This window comes from Mustela lutreola, chromosome 14 (assembly GCF_030435805.1).
Source record: "Mustela lutreola isolate mMusLut2 chromosome 14, mMusLut2.pri, whole genome shotgun sequence".
Classification (NCBI taxonomy): Eukaryota; Metazoa; Chordata; class Mammalia; order Carnivora; family Mustelidae; genus Mustela; species Mustela lutreola.
The window spans coordinates 9,896,744-9,920,224 of record NC_081303.1 but is presented as its reverse complement, the minus strand read 5'-3'; the positions used below and the strand labels follow the sequence as shown (position 1 = coordinate 9,920,224).

Below are 23,481 nucleotides of genomic sequence, written 5' to 3'. Positions count from 1 at the left end.
TCCCAGCAGAACCAGCAGAGCGGGTTGTAACCCCCTCCACCTGAGGGGTCTGGCTTCTGGCTTTGCCGACCATATTCCCAGGTCCACCTGTCCGCAAAGCTAGGCCAGCCTGTTGGGCTCCCTCTGTATGGCAGCAGCTTCTGGAGCATCTGAAGGTCGCTCAGGCACTAGCTCCCTCCAATCGCTGGGGGTTAGGGGGTGAGGACGCTAGTGTGGTAGCCACTGGCTCCCCTAGCTGGGCCGGCTGAGTAGCCAGAAGTGTTTGGTGGAAACAGGCAACTGCTCCTGAATGAGGGGGTCACAGAGGAGCTCTGGGTACAGGGCTCTACTGTGCTCAACAGCATGGGAATGGAACATTCCAGATTGGGGCTGTAGAGCCCTCCCCATCGGGACATGGCTGCAGGGTACAGGTACACCTGTCCAGCCTCTGGAAAAGAATGCCTGCATGACCAAGTTGGGAGAAGGCCCTTCTTAACTCCCGTTAGCTCCCCTCCTTGGTGCTGAGAAGAAGGAGACCATGCCCACTGCCCAGGGTAGGGTCAAGGTGCCATCTTCTTGGGGAGGATGTTGTTTTTGGGGGAAAGGATCAAAGGTAGGAGTCTGAGAGGACTCAGCAGTTCTCTGGGCTCAGAATCTGTAAGGAAACGGGTAGCTGCCTGCGTCCAAGTTACCTCTTGGAAGTACAGCCAAAGCCATTCATCTTTATTAGCACAGATTTCCGCAGACTCAGAACAAGGTCAGGGTCTGGGTAGTGAGAACTCGGGGAGGGTAACGGGGAAAAGGAGCTATTGTTTCTCTGTGTACTCGGCATCTTCTCTGTAGGCAAGACCAGCTGCTTGACCAGATCTGAGTTTGCGACCAACTTGTTGGAGGCTGTTCGGAACCTACTCAGATGGGGCACTGGGAGCGGGGGGAGGTTCCCTTCGGTCCCCATGCTTGAGGGGAGAACACATGCCTGTCCGTCATTCCTTTTTAGCAGGGAGGGGGCCGCCAGCAGTTATTTAACAGTACTTAATTTAAGAGTTTTTGAGTTAGTGGAGGGACATGCTACTCGGCTAGGTACAAAAAAAGCCAGCGGAGAAGGGCAGGGCCATGCTGAATGCGCTAGACAGAAGCGGAGCAGGTTTACGGGGAAGAGGGAGCCCGCGTGTGCAGCGGGGGCTCTTCCTCTGCGGGCCACCCCCCTGCGCTCTGGGCGCAGAGCAGAGAGGATGTGTCTTCCCTCCCAGCCTGCTCCCATGGCCCGGGAGCTGGGGCGCGGATACCCGCCGCCGCTGTGAGGAGTGTGGCCATGCTCTCTGGGAGCAAAGGACTTGGCCAGTGGACTTGGGCTTGAGGGAAGCATGTGAGTCAGCGCGTGGGTTGACCAGAGGGCCGACCGCATCCACAGAGCAGATGGGGTTTTAAGAGTCACCGCCCACCGCACCACAGCTGTAGTCAGAAAGCACTAGGAAACATTTCTTATAAAAGTATTTTTTAATAAATTGATGTATTTCAATGTTGTTAACATGATAGCCCAATGCTATATCAAGGTAGCAAAAGTGAAATTCCTGGTATTTTTTTTTTTTAATATATATATAAACACTATGAATGACCGTACATTTGCATTCAACTTCACAAGAAATGATCTTCAGGTTCATGAAGATTCTTTAACAGCTGTAACACCTCTCGAACAGTGAAGATGTGTATGGACTGCGTAGACAAGGCGAGTCTGATGACTGAGCCGCACCCTAAGACCGAACGGAAGCGCCGCGGCAGCGTGGCCAGCTTGCGGAACAAAACCCAAAGGAAATACAGCACGGATTGAAACGACCGAGTATCTTGCAGAAACGGAGCCATAAGAAGACAACACAGATTCGAGCCCTGAAGCAGTGAGTGTGTTTCTACCCGTTTCGTGATGGAGAGAAGCCACGGACACGGAGTCCCGCAGCACGTGCAGCGAGGACTCTTCTGGCACACACGAAGGCGCCCATCGGCGAACCCCGGGCCTCCCTGCTCTGTACAGATGCTGGTGAAGGGAGCTGGGCGCTACTGCTGAGGGCAGAGCGGCGGCCGGCTGGGGGCAGGCCTCCGCCGGAGCCTCTCTCCGCACCTCCTCCTGCAGTTCCAGAGGCCACTTTCCAAAGCCGATGCCCCCTTCTTAGGGTTGACAAAACAAACCGACCGACCCAAGCAAGGGCACTGAAAACCAACAGAAACCAGAAGCTCTGACGCCCCCACAGTCTGTCACTGTCTAACCCACCGTGAGAAATGTGTTTCACTTGGTTCCCACTACAAAGAGCATCTCTAACTCCGCCACGTCATACGTACCCTAATGGACACGGATTTTTCTGAACAGGCCGAGAACGAGGGACAAGGAAGAGCTGGTTAAGTGCTAGTCCATAAGTCCAACCGCAACTTTGAACTATAGAGGGGAACTAGTTTAAATGAGAGTTTCGAAAGTAAAGACGTTTCTTTCTTTTTCAACCTCAAGTACCCCTGGACGGCAAGCAATCTCACACCCAGGATTTTGGCTGATGACTGCTACTATGAGGAGCAGCCTCAGGCCACTATTTATTTCTACCAGGCCCCTTCACGCTATTTTTCACTCCAAATGCCGCAGATGAAAGTAAATACAACAGGACGATGGAGAAATCATTTGTGTGCGAGGCGCTGGGCTCCGGCTAAGCACTGACGGGATGTCCCTGGCGTTCTAGAGGGGTCTAACGGGCGGCCACTCCTTCATGTGGGTCAGCAGCGCAGACTAAAATCACGTCCACCGGAATGGACAGGAAACAACCGTCACCCACCACCGTATTTAAAAAAATCCCAAGCAAACTGCCTCCGACACTTTCCACTCCCTTGGCTTCTGGCGCTAGGGCTCTCCTCTGAGGGAACACATACCTGGCCAGAGTCTTAGTGTTTGATTCTAAATCTCCTTTTGAGGCCTGAACCGAGTCCACTTCTCACAAAGACCATATGCTCCTTCCCTCCTTCGGCCGCGTCTCGTCTCTGAAACCAGCCCTCTGCACCCTCTGAAGAACCAAGGGCAGAATGGCCGAGGCTTTCCTCTCCAGAAACGGAACAGTCAGAAGCGTAAATTAGGTTAAGTGGCTTCATTTTCCTCGGGTCAAAGCTTCTAACCCAAGGTTTGGTTTCCCTAGGAACAGCGTGTGCTTCAGTTGGTAAAAATGAATCAAAATCAGCTGAATGGAAAAGTTAAAAACGTCCTTTACTGAAAGGTATGGATCTTCACAAAGCGCTCTAGCAAACAACCCAATCGAGAAGTCTGCGTGAGAGCAGGTGCCTTTGAAACTAACCGTCTCGACAGAGCTGAAGTCACTGCCTCGGATCTACTTCTACGCTGCATCCAATATTCTATGTAGGACATTCATTCTTAAGGCAGAAAAATTGAATCTGACACGTAATGACTTGGCTCTTACGTCCAGGGGTCAAATGGGAAGCAGCCTGCGCACACTGAGTCCTTGCTAATGAGGACCCGTCCGTGGCAGCCAAGTTCTCCCTCAGAGCAGGTTCTGTAAGAGACACATCTGAGAGAACAGAAAAAGATGACTTTTAAGACACACGAATATCTTCCAACAAAAAGTCAACGAGACTCGGTTTCCTATGATGAGGGGACACGACTCCCATCACGAGCCGTGGCCTCCGACGCGCTCGGTCGCGAATGGTAGGTAAGACCGCGGGACGGCGGAGTCGCTCGCTGGACGGTGTTACTTCAGCCCCCGGTTCTCAAGGTCTCATGTAACAGGCGGCCCGACCAGTAAGAAAGCAGCTGCACGTCACCTCACACGGCTACTCAGAAGGTTGTCGCCTGGACCCCCCCACGCCCCACGCGCACCCCCCGGCGTCGCAGCGCGGGGCGGGGAGGGTAGTGGATGCAGGTGAGGCCCCCAGCGCGTGTGCAAAAATACTCCTCAGTGACCAGCAAGGGAATCTTCAACGAAAACGAACTTAACGACAGAATCCGAGGTGTCTGAGCCGGACGGACACAGGAAGGGGCCTGCCTGCTGAGCTGGACCAGTATTTGGGACGCAACTGTCCCCCCTTCCCCTCCCCCCCCACCTCCCTGGCCTGGATCTGCCTGGGGACCGCGCTCCCTTGCGGGGCTGCGAGCCACCGCCCTCAGCCCCGGGTGCTCCTTCCCCACTGCGTCCCAAACATGGACAAACCAAACACGAACCTAAAAGACCACTCGTAAGCAGGGGACAGTGACTGGCTGCTCTGGGACCTGTCGCGTGCCTGGGGGCCCCACCGCAGCTTCGGCTGCCGTCGGGAGGCTACAGAGCTGGCCCGCCTCGCCCGCTGGGGCCGCGAATGCTTCCTTCTTCCACGGTGGCAGGAGTCCATGCACGATTTGTAAACAGCGATACAAAATACTGTAAACATAACTGAACAGAGCTCGTATAAAACAGAAGGAAATCCAAATTTACAAGTGGGTAAAAAAAACCAGAGGGCGGCTTCATACAAAGTTCTCCCTCCTGCGCCGAGTGATTCTTTTGATTACAAATATAATCCTGAGCTGAAAAACTGGGATGGGGGGGGAGAGCCATCTTTGCATACAGAATGTCCAGAGGACGCGTGCTCTTGTACTTTTCTCTAGCTGACCGTCCCCTGTCCGAGACAGCTCTTGGGGGGGGGGCTTTGGAGACGCTTAGAGTTTGGTGTGGCGCCCGGGCCTGGGGCCGGCCGTGGCGCTGGCCACGGAGGCGGACGCGGCGGCGTCCTCGGCCTCCTCCAGTTCGTCCTGCAGCTCCTGGCTGACGCTGGACTGCAGGGCCGCGGGCGTGAGCCACTCCTTGGGGAGGCAGCTCTGTAGGAAGGGAATGCAGGAGCTGAAGTAGGCCAGTCGGTTGATCCAGCGAGGGATCTCTTTCCCGCAGAGGATCTGCGGACGACAAAGGGTGTCGGGTTAGGTGAGAAGGATGACGTGGGCCTGGCCTGGTGCCAGGGAGTGCCCCGGAAACCTTGCACCCGGGCCTCCGGGGACATGCGGCACCTGCCTTGGGAGCCTGGGCCCTCCCGGCAGCCCCATCCCCCCTTTCTGCGGAGCCTTGTTCGAGGAGCTCGCTTTCTGCATCTCTCTCTACCCCGTGGACTTCTGTTCCTGACCCACTTCTCCCAAAGCACTCGCATCAGCTGAGAAAGCCCATCTCCCCAGACGCAGCCCTGGCTTCGGGAGTCCGGGGCAGGAGCAGGGCCGTGCCCAGGACGAGGCCACAATGCCCGGCTGCCTTTTGTCTGCAGACTCCGCTGGGGGTGGCGGGGGCGACATGGGGCCAGGAGGGTCCCTCTGGCTGATGGTGTGTGGCTCTCTGCCCACTTCCTGCCCTGAACCTGTCCTTAGGACTCCGGAGCCACAAGCCACGGGCCACCTATCTCAGAGAGTGAGAATTGGGTCTTCCACAGTGAACTTGACTCTTTATTAACGTTCCTGCCTGTCCGCAGGCAATGTTGGGCTTCCTGAGCCCCCACCCCCGACCCTTGCCCTGCCCTGTCCTCCTGGCAGTTTCGCCTCCAGTCACGTCACAGTCACAGGCTAGGATCCGGACATCTTATCTTAGCTGGTGACTCCGGAAAAGATGTCAAAGTATCATAGTCCAAAAATCACTAAAATATAAACAAACCAGGACCTGTAATTAAGCAAGGTATCTCCTCTCTCTGAAGGGGTAGCCTTCCCTGACAAACGTCACTTTTCCTCACATACAACGTCTCTGACTTAACCACAGGGCAAGTCTCACTTAGGGAAGTGGTGGCATTGTTCTGACCAAATTCGGTCACCCGCCAGGCAGCACAGAGAGACAGTACTCAAAGTTATCTGGGAGAGGCGCCTGGGTGGCTCAGTTAGTGAAGCGGCTGCCTTCAGCACGGGTCATGATCTCGGGGACGTGGGATTGAGCCCCACGTCAGGCTCCCAGCTCAGTGGGGACTGAGTCTGCTTCTCTCTCTCCCTCTGCCCCTCCGCTCGTGCTCTTTCAAATAGAATCTTTAAAAAACAAATACATGAGAAACATGTCCGTGAACTGGATCTGGGGGGAAGCTGAGGGGTCACCTTACACGATACCACTCCCGTCTCTCTACCGTCAGAAACCCAGGCAAGCAAGTTTTACGTTGTATTTCAGAGCCGAGATGAACCGGGGAGGGACACCCACACAGCTGCAGGGGAAGCGCAGAGGCGTGGCGAGCACCGTGCGGGGCAGCGACAGCCACCGCGGACTAGTCCCTTCCTCCAAACTACTTCCCAAGTCCTGGTTCTACCCAATGAGCTACCTTCTTCCCAAGGCCCGGTGGTGTGGCCTGATCAGCTGAAAACATGGTATGAAGACCGACAGCCTCCTGTTCTGGTGGGTGGATCGTGCTGCGACAGGCCACACCCGTGGGCTGAGTTCTTCGTGGCGGAGTCTAGTCTGGGACCAGTCCCCTCTCCCCCCGACCCTCTCAGAGGCGTGCTGGTCCTCTGCCAAGCCAATGTCTCGAAACTTCGAGTCCATCCATGAGTCATTCAGCATCGTGACTTGAAGTTTGAAGAGAGGAGGGCCAGCTGTGACACTAAATGCATTACGTACGCCCGTGTACCTGCTGCATCCAGATGTAAAACACACTTCTTACGGTGGGTGGTGGCTTACGGAGCAAAATTACTTCAACCAGTAATTCCCCTTGTAGAAATCCCCCCACCGACACACACTCGCTGGGGGCGAAGAGACAGACGCCCAGGGAGAGCTGGTCCAGCGCTGTGTGGAAGGGCAGGAGGCCGCCCCCGTCTTGTTCTGGATCTTTCCCCACCATGTACGACGGGCACTGTGGGCCTGTCGCTTTCGGCCTTTAATGTGGTGAGGTAGTTACCGCTCTACCCACTTCATGGAGAGAAAATTATTGTTAAGCAGATGTTGAATTTTGTCGAGTGCTTTTCTGGACCTACTGAGATGATCAAATGATTTTGATTTTTCACTTTAAGGTGGCGCATCACACTGACTGATCTGCAAATGTGGAACTACCCTTGAGTCCCTGGGAAAAGTCCCACCTGATCCTGGTGTAGAATCCTCTTAATGTAGTGTTGGCTCTGGCTTGGTCTATTCTATTGAGGATTTCTGCATCTCTGTTCATCCGGGATGTTGGCCTGTGATTTTCCTTTTTTGTGGTGTCCTTGTCCGGTTTTGGTATCGGGGTGTTGCTGGCCTCACAGAAGGAGTGTGGAAGTGTTCCCTCCTCTTTCTTTTTTGGGGAAAGGTTGGAGATTAGGTATTAAATCCTTGAATGAAGTTCGGTAGAATTCACCAGTCAAGCTGTTGGTCTTAGACTTTTGTCTGCCGGGAGATTTTTGATGCAATCTCCTCAGTAGTAAAAGGTCTAGCCAGATTTTCTATTCCTTATAATTCCGCCTCAGAAGACAGTGTTTCTAGGGATTTGTCCGTCTTTTCTTGGGTCGTCCAGTCTGTTCACAGAGTTTCTCTTACGAGACGGAGAACTTCTCTCTTTTGTTGAACCTGAAGTATTGATTTCGGTTATACCCTTTAGGGTTCCTGGCCTTACGCCAGTTAAAACAAATCCCACTAAGCATCGAGGTTCATTTTAGAAAGCCGGGTGGCGCCCACCTTCAGTGTCAGTACGAACCATCTTTGCCGGGTCGGACGCATCATTCAGAACCTGCATGATCTGGCCAGGAACCCGAAGTTGGCCCAAAGAGGTTTTCAGGCCCGAAGCAATGTCATGACGGGGAACACACCCAGAAAGTAAAACCCCAGAGGGCACGCGGGTTACCCTTAGAACAGTCAGTTTATGCTGTCAGGGCACCCCAAGCAGGGCACACGGGTCAGGCAGTCTGGGTTAAAAGGTCTCCAGCCACTGCACTCTGTCTCTGGGAGTGAGCACCAAGGGCCTTGCTCTAGACCGAAGCTTTCTGTCCCCTCTAAGCTGGCGTGCTGCCACCATCCACTATCATGCATGGAAGAGGGACCTTTGGGGGGCTCGGCCCTGGGGCACAGATTAGTGCGCCAACCAGGGATCTGAGTGCCTCCCACCTCTCCCGCCTGTGACCCACGACACAGACCTCACCAGTCACTGAATCTGCCAGAGCCTCGACCTCAGACCCCTGGCCTCCAGAATGGTGAGAAACAAAGGTCTGCTGTGGAGAAGCAGCCCGGTCTGCGCTCTCGGGCCCCAGCCACCAAACGCACGAGAAGACGGGGCTTCTGCCCAAGGGTTTCCAATCGAGCCTGGAAAACCGGCTGAATCTTGGTTCCGGAGGGTCTGCCTAGAGACGGTCGGATCCAAAGAGCTGTTTGTCCGTGACGCCAGGTTGTGGGCCTCGCAGGTGTGGAAGCCGCGTGCGGCAGGTGTAGGAACAGGGCGGCAGCCCGGTGGGCTCCAGGTCCTCGCAGCGGCCCAGAGAGGCCGAGCGCAGTGTTTTTCTTTAGGACAAGGGAAGGCGCGGTGTTGGACAAGAAAGGTGATGACGGCCGCTCCACTTCTCTCCTCCTGAGGGGCTGCGGTTTGGGGCTTGTTTGTTCTTGTTGTGAAATCAGCGTGTGCCGTTTAGCAATCCTAACTTTACTTTTTAAAATTGTCCCTGCTCTCATCCAGCCCTCTTTCTGATCTGAAAAGGATGAGCACAGGAGGGACAAAGAGTTCTTATTGGAAATATTTTTATGTACCTGAACTAGACAGCCATATCATGTTTAGGGATTTGTCAGGGTAAAATCCTGAGTTTTCAGAAAATTTCAAAATGGGTTCATACAGCCACTCCCTCTACCCTGACCACTTACCTAGCAAACAGCCTAGAGAAGATGGGCCCGTGTCTGCGGGAGGAGGGCCGTCTGGCTGCCAGTCCCCAACCGCACCAGTCGTGGCCGGAGCCACCCTGAAGCACCTGGGGAGGGGGGCGTCGGGAGCAGCAGGGGCTCACAGTCCTGGTGATGGGCTTTCCCCCCACTTGCAGTTTTGGCAAGAATCACTGGTTACGGATTCAATCATTCCCAGTATTGGAAACTCTAAGCTGATGAGCAACTCAACGCAGCCAGTCCCAGCAGGAAAAAGCCCTTCCCAGGGGCATCTGCAAGGAAGCCAGGCCGGCCGGTCAGCGTCCCTAACTTTCATGGTGTAGGGGTCCGAGGACAGTGTCCTGACCTGCAATGGTCCCCAGGGCCAAGTCCCATTCCCTGAGCCTCTACCTCTCAGTATAGCAGGGAGGGTGGCAGATGGCACCGGGTTTCAGTCTACGAGTCAAGCCCAGCCAATTAGGATTGTGAATTCAGAATAAAAAAATAAAAAAATAAAAAAATAAAAAAGGCCGCGGCATTTCTTCTGGCAGGAGTGAGGCTGAGATGCCTTGAGGCCAGGAAGCGACATGCAAGTATTCCCTAAAGCCTTTTCTTAAAACCTGCTACAAAATGTGCGCATCAGGCCGGATAATCAGCAACCTCGATGGGTCAGACATCTGATGTTACAAGAGCTCATCAGTATTTAAAAACTGCTTTTTAATACTTTAAAGTCCCCCTGGAAATGGTCTCTTTCACGTCATCTCCCTCACAGTTTCCCAGCAGCAACCTTAGACAGAGGTGACGGCCGTCCGGGGAGATCCCAGCTGGGGCAGGGGAGCAGGGATGCGAGCAGCAGGGAGAGAGTCAGTGTGGTGTCCGCCCTGCTGCCCTTCCTACTTGGCTCAGGCCTGGAAACCTTTTAACCACATTCCCTCTCATGAGGAGGAGAGAGCAACTCAAAAGTTTTAGCACTTTGGGCTGCCTCCAAACTCAATTTTGGGGATTTGGGGGGCTTTTCTCTTCTTGCCGGCAGGAGAGGACAGATCCGGGTTTCACCTGGGCCACACTTGGTCCCCCTGACGTCTGCAGCCTGGCAGAAACAGCCGGGGGATCCAGACGCTGGGTCTCCTGGGGCCGGATCGACCGTTCCAGATCGTGTAGGCTGCCTCTCCTGTAACAACGGATGACAGCCCAGCGGCTCCTCCAGACCCCAGATGAGGGCACAGCGGCCCTGTCACATGAGGTGACTGGATTGGGTGCTTGCTACTGTCTCTGCCAATTTTAACATTTACGGATCCCTATGGGTCCCCGGATGAGGGGACAAGCAGTGTCAAGAAGGATCTGAACCACCTTCTCTCGTTCCCAAAAGGCAACCAGGTCACCTCAACAGTGTCAGCGTGTCGACAAGACTGGTGCTGCCTCACCGGCTTCCACACCCGGGCGAACCATCGGGGATCATGCGAATGTGAAGATGCCAACTCCGTGCACCGTGGCGGGACCCTCCGTGTGGCAGGCGCAGGACGCATCCTCCAAGCAGCACAGCGTCCCCACCATGGGTCTGTCCGAGAGCCGAGCTGTGGCAGCTGCGAGGGCCGGGGAGTCGGGGAGCCGGGCGCCCATGCTCAGGCCACCGAGGCAGTGGCTCCACCTGTCCTGCCCGCCGTCCGGGTCCTGCGGGGCCTGGCGCTGCCCCGGCCTCTGGCCGCCCAGAGTCGGCGAACTGGGAAGCTCCTCGAGTGCCCATTAATCTGCTCGACCTGTTTCCTAATCTTGTGATTTCTTCCCTCCGTCTCCTGTGTCTAGGTCCTACGATTCTGATCTAGCTCCGATCTCCCACTTGGGACTCAAAAACTCCCAAGGCAAGTGTGTGCCCGTGTGTAAGCCGGCGGAACGAAATTTCCAGAGTGGCAACACAAACGACTTAGGAACAATTTTCAGAGCTGGGGGAACAAAACCTCACACCGGAACTGAAACAGAAAAGGAAGAATCTCGTGGCTGAGAGGCAGCCCTCGCTCAGGCATTGCTTTCTTTCAAGAGCAAGTTCCAGGCTGTAAGAAAATGAATCGGGAGCCGAGGAGACGATCGTGGGTCATCGGTGCGCCCTCTCCCCGCGGCCGCGGCGTGGTCGGGGGCACGGTTGGAAACTGCGCCCACTCGGAAGCCGCGGACCTCAGGGAGCTCATTCATTCCTACAGGACAAGGGGCGCCACGCTCCCCCGACACGAAGGCCTGTGCTTACAGGAGACACGCAGGCGGCGGCGAAAGCAGACAGCGAGGATGCCGGGGCCGTCTTTTGCTCGAAGGATCTGCGGAGAAAGCGGCACTCACCTCCGACAGCGCCGAGGAGAAGTGATTGCAGTTCTTGTGCATGAGGTGGTAGGCGTTGCCCTTGTACTCCTTGCCCAGCTCCTCCACGATCTTCTCGATGTCGTCCTCCAGGAAGTCTGTGCTCCCTAACACCACAGCTTCTCTTGAAGAAAAAGGAGGAGGAAAGAAACACGATCGTGTGAGTCTGAAGTATTTCTAAAGTATTAAGTATTTCTTAAGTATTTCTAAAGGGCACGTTTAAGGACTGGCTTATTCCCGGGACTACTGTGACTGGCCTAACAAAGCCACAACAAACACGACTACAAGGTCAATGCGATACTTTTCAAAAGTTCTGTGGAGGCTCGACTCTCCTACAATAAACTCCGAGGTGCACTACTTCTGAATCATACAGACGCAAACCTAGTCATTTTCTTGATGAAGCAGTATGTCGTGTATTAAAAATGTGGGAACACGTTATTTTCCAAGGCCTGTGTACGCCGTCAGGTTATCAGAGAACCAGATCCATGCCGCAAATTTTCCTGCTCAATTACGCCAGCCCCTAAAGAGCTGGCCACAGTCACGTTCAGAAATTGTCTTTTATGTCATCTGCTTTTGTGCCACTGTGAGCAGAATTAAAACCAACCAATCAACCAAGCCCACCAATTAAAAAATAACTGCCCTGCACCTGACTCCCAGCTACCCTGGACTTGCAACAGACATTATGCAACAGAAAGCAGAATTTTAGTCACATACAAGTTAGGAATCCAAGAAAACTGAAAATACTTAGAAAACCCCTTTACCAGTAGTCCTGTTAAAAGGGAAACCTAAGGATGGCATTATAGCTAATCTGTGACCGGCCAAGAAAACCGATGAACTTCATAGTGATAAAAATGTGTAGCCCTTGAGGCGCCTGGGGGGGCTCAGTTGTTAAGCGTCTGCTTTTGGCTCAGGTTATGATCCCAGGGTCCTGGGACTGAGTTCTGCATCGGGCTCTCTGCTCAGCGGGGAGCCTGCTTCTCCCGCTCCCACTGCCTCTCCCCTTGCTTGTGCTCTGTCAAATGAATAAATAAAAATCTTAAAAAAAAAAAAAGAAAAAGTTGCGTCCTATCCTGAATTTCAAGGTTATAACCTCATTTCACCACTTTTTACTTGGCAAATTAACAATCACAGGCCCAGAAGTTTCTTTAAAGCTCCTTGAACCTAAGGTTCTAAATAGCTCTTCAAATACAAACCTTCATTAAAAAATGGAAATTGGATTATCAAGCATTCAAATTCTCAGTGCTGCTGACTACTCATAAGGCTCCAGAGTATTTTGGTGTATCCAAACACGTGATATACACGCACCTTACTAATAGTTTCTCAGCTAACCAACTGCTCCATTATTTCAAATGTATAAACAGTGTCCCTTTCATTGGGAAAAATGAAAAGATAAAAAAAAAAATCCTACTGAATGGGGCACCTGGGTAGCCCAGTCGGTTAAGAGTCCCGACTCTTGATTTCAGCTCAGGTTGTGAGATCGAGTCCTGGATCAGGCTCCACAGTGAGTGAGGGGCCTGCTTGGGATTCTCTGTCCCTCTGCCCGTCTCTGTTCCTGCTTGCGCTCTTTTGCTCTCTCTTAAACAGGAAAAAAAAAAAAATCCTACCCACCATTTCTTTTCTCTTCATGTATTTTTTTTTTTTAAATTTTAAACTTTATTTGAGTTTAAAATAAACTGTATTTGACACCCAATGTCACATTAGTTTCAGGTGTATGCAGAGTCAACAGCCCCATATGCTCTGCTCACCCCGAGGGTAGCTACCACCTGAACCATACAGACACCTGTCACTGTCTTCCCTCTCCCCCTGCATGGGAGGTCGAGGGGAAACCACTGCTACATACAAACGTATTCTAAAGCAGAACCCAAGTCTTACCAAGGTAAGAACGTTTTCCAAGTACACAAGGGAACTTACGTGGGTCCTGAATACAAGCAACAGACTAGGTTACGTCAGGCATTTCAGAGGGCCGATTCCCATCTTTATACAACTTCAGACAGATTCAGTTTTAAATAGTCAGCAACTACAACACCGTCAAAGAAACATTTTAACTTCCTAGATTTTCGTCTCCAGAAGGAATTCTGTATGCTTGTAAACACACTTTGGCACCTAAGATAGCATAATAAAAATTATCCTCCCTACTTACTTAAATTTAAATGTCTCTCCTAGTTCAGAAGCATTTCCTGGGGAAATTTCAAATATTCCAGAAAAGGGGTAAGGATGGCCACCATAAGCAAATTCTGAAAAGAGAAAACTCATGATTTTTAGTATTTATCACACAAAACTTAATCAGAAATGCTGTATTAGCTTTAATAAACCATGAGGATAATAATGATACCATCTGAACATTTTGCAGGTTATCAATTCTTTCACAAACATCTCATTCGGCTGTTACTCGTACACAACAGTTGATTCAAAAAACCTGAAACCACTAAGGAAAGATACTCCAAGGTGATCCATATCTCGTGTAGGCTGGTGAGAGCAGAATGATTACCACGGGGGAATGTGGTCTCTCTGCCTAGTTACTGTGCCAAACCAAGTGGGTGGTCCATTCCGTGTGTTGTCTTTTTCTAAATTAAAGCGGTCAAATGTTAAACTCGCACTTTACCGGAAAAGCTGTCTAATAACAATGATTTTGCACAGCTCCTGGGTTGAAGACTGTTGGTTTATCTTTGAGTAAGAGTGAAACATTAGCAAGCCTGAAAAACTGAATTCCATTCCCCTCATTCAAGAAAAAAAGAAGCTGCCACATTGACACATACACCTACACACACACTCTCCACAGCACGTCTCTGAGCCAGGAGGGGACGGTGCGTGCTATAGGCTCACGAGAAATCAGCTCTGATCCAGAACAGAAGCAGACAGTGCTTTCAGATAAGGAAGGAACTAAAATTCCTGGGAGGAGATACTTAGATCGTGGTGGACTTATTTTCAAAATCACAAATGTTTAAATGAATCTCCTCGCTGACCATTCACTAAATATAATCGTGAAAGGTCAACGAACAAGGCAGACACCAAGTTTCCTTTTGATCCAGACCTTCCAGTATCACTGGCACAAGGACGTGGATAAGGAATAAAGTGCCTGATCTTAACGACAGGATTTTATAAAACACTGTAGATAATCACATCAGATGTGGAAAGGTAATGTTTAGTTTTTTTTTTTTTTTAACTTCAATTCCAGTAAGAAAAGTCATCAGCCATTTATTCCAGAAGTATTATTCCACTTTCAGGAAGATATTGACCTTAGCTTGGATAAGCCTCCCTGAACATGCTTGGACCGTGTTTTTAATTCTTCCTAAATCACTTGACGGAGGGGAGCACTGACTAGACTGGTGTGAGGGTACTGACTAGTAGGCAAGAACACTCGGGTTCAAGTCCCCGTTCTACTGATCAGCAGCAGGACTTTCAGCAGAGCTGGGCTTGGGCTTCTTTGTTTGCAAAATGGAGCAAATGCCACTTGTCCCCATGTCCTTCTCTATGTCACAGCGGCATGGTCATGTGGCTCAGAACTGGATGGCACTTAAAAGACTGGAACACACCACAGAAAATCAGTTAAAAAGCAACACACACAACTTTGGTAGAAGCCAAATCAAACAGGGGAAGTAAACCCACGGATGACGATGCGGCCTGCAGCGACAATCTGACTGCTAAGCCTTCGGGCAGCAGCCTCCGTGCTCTGGGGGATTACTTGGTAGATGCAGCCTTTCCAGTAAGATGGAGCTCACGGGGCGGATCCCCACAGCAAACATTTCCTATGCTATGCCGCAGCCAGGGGCAGCTAATGTGGAGCGTGAGGAGGGGACAGTATCAGTGCCCCCGACACATTGGGGTACATGAGCCTTTTTCTCGTGTTCGCACAAGTTGGTCTGCAACCTCCATGGGTGGCTCCGGGCAGGTTGCCATCACGTGTTCTTAAAAGTCTGGTACAGAGACCGCCTGGCTGAGGCAAATAAAAGACATTTCTGCTACAGGGGGAGTTTATGATGCAAATAATACGGTCTTACAGCCCTGCTGGAACTGGCAATGTGCTCTGCGTTATGCAGACCGTTACCACTTATGGCTCGGTCTGGAGGAAATTACCCCACACCAACAGTGCGAATCAGAACCAAGGAAAAAGCTGTTGATAACAAGCTGCTTGGCCTGAGTGGCTCCTGTCGTATTTATCGTAATAAAGGACCAAGAGGACTAAAAGGGCTGAGTTAATGACAAAGGCCATCATTCCTGAGCAAAAAGCTAGATGTAATCAAGGGTGGGATTTGCTCTGTGACATTTTTAAACTTTGTAATGACATACTTGCAAGTCTATAAAAACAAATTTAATACTGAAATTCCCTCAGGAAATTGGTTATTTCAAGTCTGACACTAGCACCAACTCCTCTCCAACCGCAATGACTGGTTTTCAACGTGCAGGTTTTCTTAGGAACTCCAGTATCACTGGCACAAGACTGTCAATGGTAAGACAATCCCAAAAGGCAAGTATCTTTTAAGACCCTGTATGTGAAATAAAAGATAACTTCATGAATGTATGGTGTCATATACTTTCTCCCCAAATACATTCAACTTTGGGCATTTTCTCAAAATACAGTGTAAACGAATGTGGGGAGATTTTCTTTTTACCACAGTAATGTATGGAAGCAGCCGAAAAAAACAGGAAGCGCTACAGACAGAACTGCAAGTCCTCTAAAAGAAAACAATGTTCCGAAAGTCTACTTAGACTGTGTGTACACATACCTCTGCCATATACTTCAATGCCCGAATGAAAAACGCCAATTCCGATGGACGAGGTGTATTCGTTCATCCAGTACTAGGAGAAAAAGAAGAGATTCAGAGTATCTGTCCACTTACCACTTAACTCCACATGATAGGAAACTACTACCCCATGTCCTTCACGGAACAGTCAGGCACTTCTAGCTTCATTTCTTAGTATTTTTCCTTCTGGCCCCCGGACTCAACAATAATGGCTCATTTGGTCCTATCTCTGCGCTTCTGCTTGTAAGACATCCCATGTGGAATGCCTTCCTGGGTCAAAATGACTGCCTCAAAGTTGTAAAGGCTTAGAGCATAAGCCATACAGTCTAAACCTGGTCAGATTGGGGGAAAAAATGGATATAAAAGCTCTCCTGCGATTAAAAAAAAAAAAAAAAATCACACATAGCATATGCTTTCATATCTATTTTTTTTCTATCTTAAGCCTTCCCTTTCATTCTCTGGTGAGCTCCCTGAGGACTGGGCTATTGTATTTTTTCAAAAACGTTTGAAAAAGACATATAAGACATATATATGGCATGTATGTCCTGATTCAGCTCAAAGTTTGATCACAGTAATACAGGAACAGATAATATGAGGCACAAAGGCTACCACAATCTTACCAGTGACATGCAGTAAACACTCCCAGAAAAGGCAGTATGTGAATTGGGTTTTTAGGAACAAATGAGGTTTCCCCAGGTAGAAAATGCAGGGGGTGTGGCAGAGTGGAAGGGAATGGGGAAAAATGTCTGGAATGGCAAAGAGGGTGCACCAAGCATCACGATGTGGATATCTGGGGGTGAACGCGGAGGGGTGCCAGGAGGACTGGAGAGGGTTTACCTAGAAGGCGACAGTAAATGAGTCGACAGCTCATTAAACAATACTTAGGCAACACTTAAAAGTGTTACAAACCCATTAAGTTTCTTCTAGATTAGAGGATAGGTAATTTGGTCTTAATGTTTCTGGGTTTATTCAAGTCTTAACCTGGTTCCAGATCCCTAGCCAGTTTTCCAGACTTTGGGAAGTGCATGTTCGCATACATATATATACTTCACTGGAGGAAGTATAAATGGATAATGTCAATTTATTCTGTCCTAAAGGTACCTGGAAGAAAAATTAAGCAATAATAAAGATGAAATACTTGAAAGAGAACAAGGAACTTTCTCATCTAAATATCAATACACTTGGGCGCCTGGGTGGCTCAGTTGGTTAAGCGACTGCCTCCAGCTCAGGTCATGATCCTGGAGTCCTGGGATCGAGTCCCGCATCGGGCTCCCTGCTTGGCAGGGAGTCTGCTTCTCCGTCTGACCAACCCCCTTCTCATACTCTCTCTCTCAAATAAATAAATAAAATCTTAAAAAAATATATATCAATACACTCATTCACAGGACAGTACTGCTTTAGAACAGATCCTTGCATGTGTAAGAATCTGGTATATGATCAAGATGGTGTTTAGGAAGAATGTTAAAGTTTAAACTATTAAAAAGGTGTTGACAAAACTCATGCATAAAAATATGTTTCATGTATCTAAAAATTCTGGTGTGTCTAAAAATAATCATAGAGAAGAAAATTGATAAAAAAATTCTTAGATGGGAAAAGATGACCTAAGTAAAGCAAAACCTAGAATTTTTATAGGAAAACCACAGATATTCAACAAAAACTTCAAATTTCTTATTGTGTAAAACCACATGCACAACATCAAAGGATGAACAAGACACAAGAAGAAAAGATGAGAATGATAATATGTCTCGCTCTCTATCAGATTCTATTTGGTTCTTGATTTAGGACAGCCTGAATTTGGATGGCAAGTTAGGGATATTATCTGAATTGAATTGATTTTGGGTATTGTAGTGAGGGTACATACAGAAAGGGATTTCTCAAGACTTCATCAAATCTACTTAATTCTACAGTTTAGGCAGCAAAAATTCAGACAGCAAGGGATACCATACACAAAAGCTCCAGTAAAATAACTCCTTTGGGGTGCCTGGGTGGCTCAGTCACTTAAGCATCTGCCTTTGGCTCAAGTCATGATCCTGGGGTCCTGGGATCAAGCCCCACATCAGGCTCCTTGATCTCTGGGGAGCCTGCTTTTCTCTTCCTCCCCACTCCTGTGCTCTATCTCTGTCTCTCTCTCAAATAAATAAAAATCTTAAAACGAACAAACCTATTGACAAGTGAGCAATCATGGAAGAAATTAGTGGCTAACAAACATGAACTAACATTTTCACTAGTAAACAGAAAAATACTAATGAAAACAATAAGCTACCATTCTTTTTTTTAAATCCATCAGACTGGCAAATATAAAAAATATTGCTAAATATTGCTGGTGTTGGTAAGGGTGTGAGGAAGCTCCCACTGAAGTGTGAATCAGTAACAGTTAATCAACCATTATACTTCTTGGGCATCTATTCTACAGAAATACTTGAACATATGCAAAGACATTTTTTGGGATATTAACTGTTGTCTATAATACTGAAAACCAAGAAATAACACTGATATCGGTAATGGAATGGTTAAATAAATTATGGTAAATCTGTATTATGAACTATCATACAGCTACTAAAAGAGTAGCTATGTATAACTCGATACATATGACATAAAAAGATCCCTAAGACGTATAAGGTAAAACACCAATTATGATATCTTATCTGTCATGTGATCACATATTTGCAAAATAGATAAATAAATATGCCCTTTGTGTATATCTTGTGCTAAAATGGAAACATACTACAAAACTGTAGTATTTTACTACACTGACTACAGCAAAAGAAAGTTTGAAGGATACAGACCAAACTGTTAACAGTCTGGGAAAGGGGTGCAGACATAGCAGGGGAGGGAGTAAAGCAGTAGAAAGGGCTACTTTCACTTTTATCTGAAATATTTGAAAAAAATTACATTTATTGAGGTATAACTGACATACAATATTGGTTTCAGGTGTAGAATACAGTGATTTGATATCTACATACATTGTGAAATGGTCACCATTATAAGTCTAGTTCCCATCTATCACCTTACAATGTTAATACTATGCTATGGACTATATTCCTGCATGGCACAATACATCCCAATGACTTATTTACTTTATAAATGGGAAGTCAGATCCAAAAAAACATTAAGACTAGTGTCAAGGAGCTTATCACTGCCTATGTTTTCTTGGAGGAGTTTCATAATTTGAAGTCTTACAATCAAGCCTTTAACCCATTTTGAGTTGATTTTGTATCTGGTATAAGACAGTGGTCCAGTTTCATTTGTTTGCATGGAGCTGTCCAGTTTTCCCAACACCATTTGTTAAAGAGACTGTCCTTTCCTTATCTCTATTCTTGCCTCCTTTGTTGTAAATCAACTGACCAAAAATACATGGGTTTAAGTCTGTGAGCTCTATTCAGTTCTAATGATGTATGTGTCTGTTTTTATGCCAATACCATACTGTTTGATTACTGTAGCTCTGTAGTATAGTTTGAAATAAGAGAGTGGTATCTCTGGCTTTCTCCTTTTTCAAGATTGGTTTGGCTCTTCGAGGTCATTTGTGGTTTCATACAGATTTTATAATTATTTCTAGGTCTGGGACAATGTCACTGGAATTATAATATGGATTGCACTGAATCTGTAGATTACTTTGGGTAGTATGGACATCTTAACATTATTAATTCTTTCAGTCTTTGAGGATAAAATCTTGCTATTTCTCCAATTTTTTTCACACATGTATTATAGTTTCGAGTGTACAGGTCTTTCACCTCTTTGGTTACATTTATTCCTGGGTATTTTATTCTTTTTGATGCCATTGTAAATGGGATGTTTTCTTGATTTTTCTTTCTAATACTTTATTAGTGTATTAAAAACTGGTTTTTATATATTAATTTTATATCCAGCAACTGGACTGAATTCTAACAGTTTTAAAACACGTGGAGTTTTCCATATATGGTATCATGTCTTCCATAGGTAGTGACGGTTTTGCTTCTTCCTCTCCAATTTGCATGCCTTTTATTTCTTTTTCTTGCGTAATTGCTATGGCCAGGAATCCCAATATGATGTTGAGTAAAAGTGGTAAGGGGGGCATCCTGGTTTTGTTCCTGATCTTGAAGAAAAAGGAGAATAATGTTCACTTGGTCTCAAAGTACTGAACCCCACATTTCTCTGTATTATAAGGAAAAAAAGGTATCTTTTAAAAAAATTATATTTATTTGACAGAGAGAGAGAGAGAGAGAGAGAGATTACAAGTAGGCAGAGAGGCAGGCAGAGAGAGAGGGGGAAGTAGGCTCCCTGCTGAGCAGAGAGTCCCCATGTGGGGCTCTATCCCAGGACCGAGATCATGACCCAAGACGAAGGCAGAGGCTTTAACCCACTGAGCCACCCAGGTGCCCCAAAAAAGATTATCTTTGAAAATATGAAAAAAATATGGTGACTATTACTTTATGTAGATGATTAAACACAGTATCACTGACTGATGTTATGTACCTCCTGATGTGATAAAACAGAAAGGCCACAACATTTCCTTTGTTAGTTTTGTCAGATATGTTTAATAGAATATAATCATAAGAAAAAAAATCAGTAACTGGACTGTGGGGCTTTCTATAAGAAAAGTAACCTGGTCTCTTAAAGAAATAGTGACATAAAAGTCAAAAGAAGGGTGGCTATTCTTTAAAGAAGATGAAAAAAATTATGACAACTAAATGCAATGAAGGAACCTTGACTATATCTTAGGTTAAATCCCCCTCTCCCTAAGACATTATTAGGGGAAACAGTAATGGAAAATTTCCTGGGTGTGATAACAGTACTGTGGTTAGGCAGAGAATGTCTTATTAGGAAATACATGTTGAAGTATTTAGAGCTGAAATGCTATAACATTTGTGACTTATTTTCTGCATGGGTGTGAAAGTGACTGTGTGCGTAGGATAGGGTACGAGAAAGCAAGTATAGTTAAAAAACTGGTGAATCTAGGGGAAGAGTATACACATTGTACTCTTCTTTCAAGTGTTTTTTTTTTTAAGATTTTATTTATTTTTATTTATTTCAGAGACAGCATAAGCAGGGGAGCTGCAGGTAGAGCCGGCAGGAGAAGCAGACCCCCCGCTGAGCAGGGAGCCCGATGCAGGAGTGGATCCCAGTGGAGCACGAGCTGAGCCCAAGGCAGCCACTTAACTGACTGAGCCACCCAAGCGTCCCAAGTTTTTGTTTTGTTTTGTTTTTGAAGTCATAAACATTTTCAAAATAAAAAGTTAGGGGGAACTGAGGAGAATGATCTAGTTCTCATCTCCTTACAGCAGAGGAGCTGCTTTTCCCTGTTGCTTGCTATCCTCCTACTTGCTCTCCCTTCTCAGAAGAGGAAGCAAAAAATCCCACAAGGTGATCAGGCGAGTCTGCATAAAAATTTTGCTAGTTTCCTTCCAGTCAGTGGTTTCCTTGGCAGCCGACTTCTCTTCGACTTAAACTGTCTTTTCCGTTTGAAAAATTCCATTGTTTATACTTTTTGCAACCAATAATTTGGTCTGTATACTGCTGATTTCCTTAACAACAGCACCGACAGCTTTTGTTCCGAACGCAGACAGCTCTCATTTAAAGGTGACCTTTTCTCTTTTTATAGTGTGAGCTTCTCTACCAAAATATAGAACGTTTTCCAAAAAGAATCCATCTTTTCCAAAAAGAAAATCATCCAAAATGGTTTGTCTGCAATAATCAAATGGTTTAAAACTCTTAGTAAACTGAGCATTTTTCTCCATTTAATGTCTAATAGCACTTAATTTTAACAATTTATCTTTTAGTTGCACACTAGTTTTCCAAAAGTGCTTTTATAATAAATTTCTATAATGGGACTCTAAATGTTTTCTCAGGAGACAGAAATGTTTTCAGGAAACTAAAAATCATACATAAGCAGTGACTTCTGGCCAGGGTGACAATGGGGACGCATTCGCCAGAGTGGGGATCCTGAACTCAGGAATCTTTTCTTTTCTGCCCTTCCAAGAATAAAGATCATGATCTCTCCCATGCTTAGAACTCCTTTCAGTCGCCTGGGTATGTATGCTACTACTTTAGAGTCTGAAATCTCCCTGTATTCAAGATTTTACATTCTAAAAAAGAAAGGGTATGTTGTGACACATTTTTTGAGAAGGAAAATCTGTAAAATTAGAGAAACTTAAAAACGAGAGAGAAATGTACTATCCAGAAATTTGGCTGGTCCTTTGGAATTCACTATAATAAGACCTGATCTATATAAGATTTCTCGTGAAGTGCTGACGTACTACAGTGAAAAATGAATACTCGGGAGCTTTTCAAGCTCCAGCATCTACTTCTACCCTTGGATGCAAAGTTGGACAATCAGGTCAAATGTTTTGTTCAAGGTTTTAGGAAACTTAGAAGTTGCTAAGGAAAGGCTATCTTTACCCAGATTCCTTTGGGTAGTATTAGACAGCAGAAGCCTACCTCTCCTAACATCATTTTTCCCCCCCAGCAAAGGTTTTGTCTTAATATTCTGGGCCAGGCAGGAATCAATGGTGATGCTACATATTCACTGTTAGCAGTAACAACGAAGGGCTCAACAGTCCTCTGATGATCACGTTTCTTTGTATTTTCCATCCCTAGAAAGCCCCCAAATTTAGAGTTAATTTCTTTGTGAGATTAAGGTAACTATTTATTAGTTATAAATCTATGAACAGACAGCTTTATGGACCTTACAGGAAAAAAAAAGGATTATAAGAAATGCTATGAACAACCATATACCAATATTAGATAATAGACGGAATGAACAAATTCTTGAAAAGACACAAACTGCCAGAACTGACTCAAGAAGAAATAAAAAATCTGAATTGATCTATAATCAATGAGAATGAAAGAGAACAGATTAGTAATTTAAACCACCCACAAATAAAAGACTGTGACCAAATGATTTTGGTGAATTCCACCCAACATTTAATTTTTAAAATATTATTTGTTTTAGAGGGAGAGAGAGTGCATGCATGAGAGGGAAGAGAGGCGGGGGTAGGGGGTGGGAGCGGGGAGAGAGAGAGAGAAAGAGAGAGAGAAGCAGACTCCCCACCAAGCGCAGAGCCCGATGTGGGGCTGGATCCCACAACCCTGAGATCATGACTGGAGCTGAAATTAAGAGTCATGCTTAACTGACTGAGCCACCCAGGTGCCCTTCCACCAAATATTTAAACAATACCAGTACCAATTCTTCACAAACCACTCCAAAAGACAGAAGGGAACATTTCCCAATAATGTGACACCAAAACCAGACAGACATCATGAGAAAACTACAGACCAACATCTCTTAGGAATTTGGACTCAAAAATCCTCAACAAAATACTAGAAAATTGAATCCAGCAACATAGAAAAAGCAAGTGAGAGCTATTCCAGGAATGGAAGTTAGGTTTAATATTCAAAAAAATCAATTCATGTCATATACCATATTGGTAATATACCATACCAACAGAATAAAGGACAAGATCCACAGGATCATCTCCTTAGATGCAAACAAGCACTTGACAAAATCCAACACTCTTTCATGATATAAACACTCAACAGACTAGGAATATAAGGAAACTTCCTCAGTCTGATAAAGGGCATCTGTGAAAACCCACAGTTTGGCCTTTTGGCTAAGATCAAGTGTAAAGTCATACTTAATGGTGAAAGATACAATGCCTTCTTTC

At 47.0% G+C, this 23,481-nt stretch overlaps 1 protein-coding gene across 2 annotated transcripts in view; it reads right to left on the bottom strand.

Moving 5' to 3' along the window:
• Window positions 1-1,457: 1,457 nt before the first annotated feature.
• The window catches only part of DESI2 (desumoylating isopeptidase 2), a 43,310-nt gene continuing 21,286 nt past the window's right edge, over window positions 1,458-23,481 (bottom strand). For both annotated transcript variants that reach the window (XM_059145222.1, XM_059145223.1), the window contains exons 2-5: window positions 15,824-15,896; window positions 13,240-13,333; window positions 11,082-11,223; window positions 1,458-4,885 (exon numbers count right to left, since the gene is read on the bottom strand). In XM_059145222.1, the coding sequence (XP_059001205.1) occupies window positions 4,652-4,885; window positions 11,082-11,223; window positions 13,240-13,333; window positions 15,824-15,896 (543 nt within the window). In that variant the 3' untranslated portion in view covers window positions 1,458-4,651. The remainder of the gene's footprint in view (window positions 4,886-11,081; window positions 11,224-13,239; window positions 13,334-15,823; window positions 15,897-23,481) is intronic.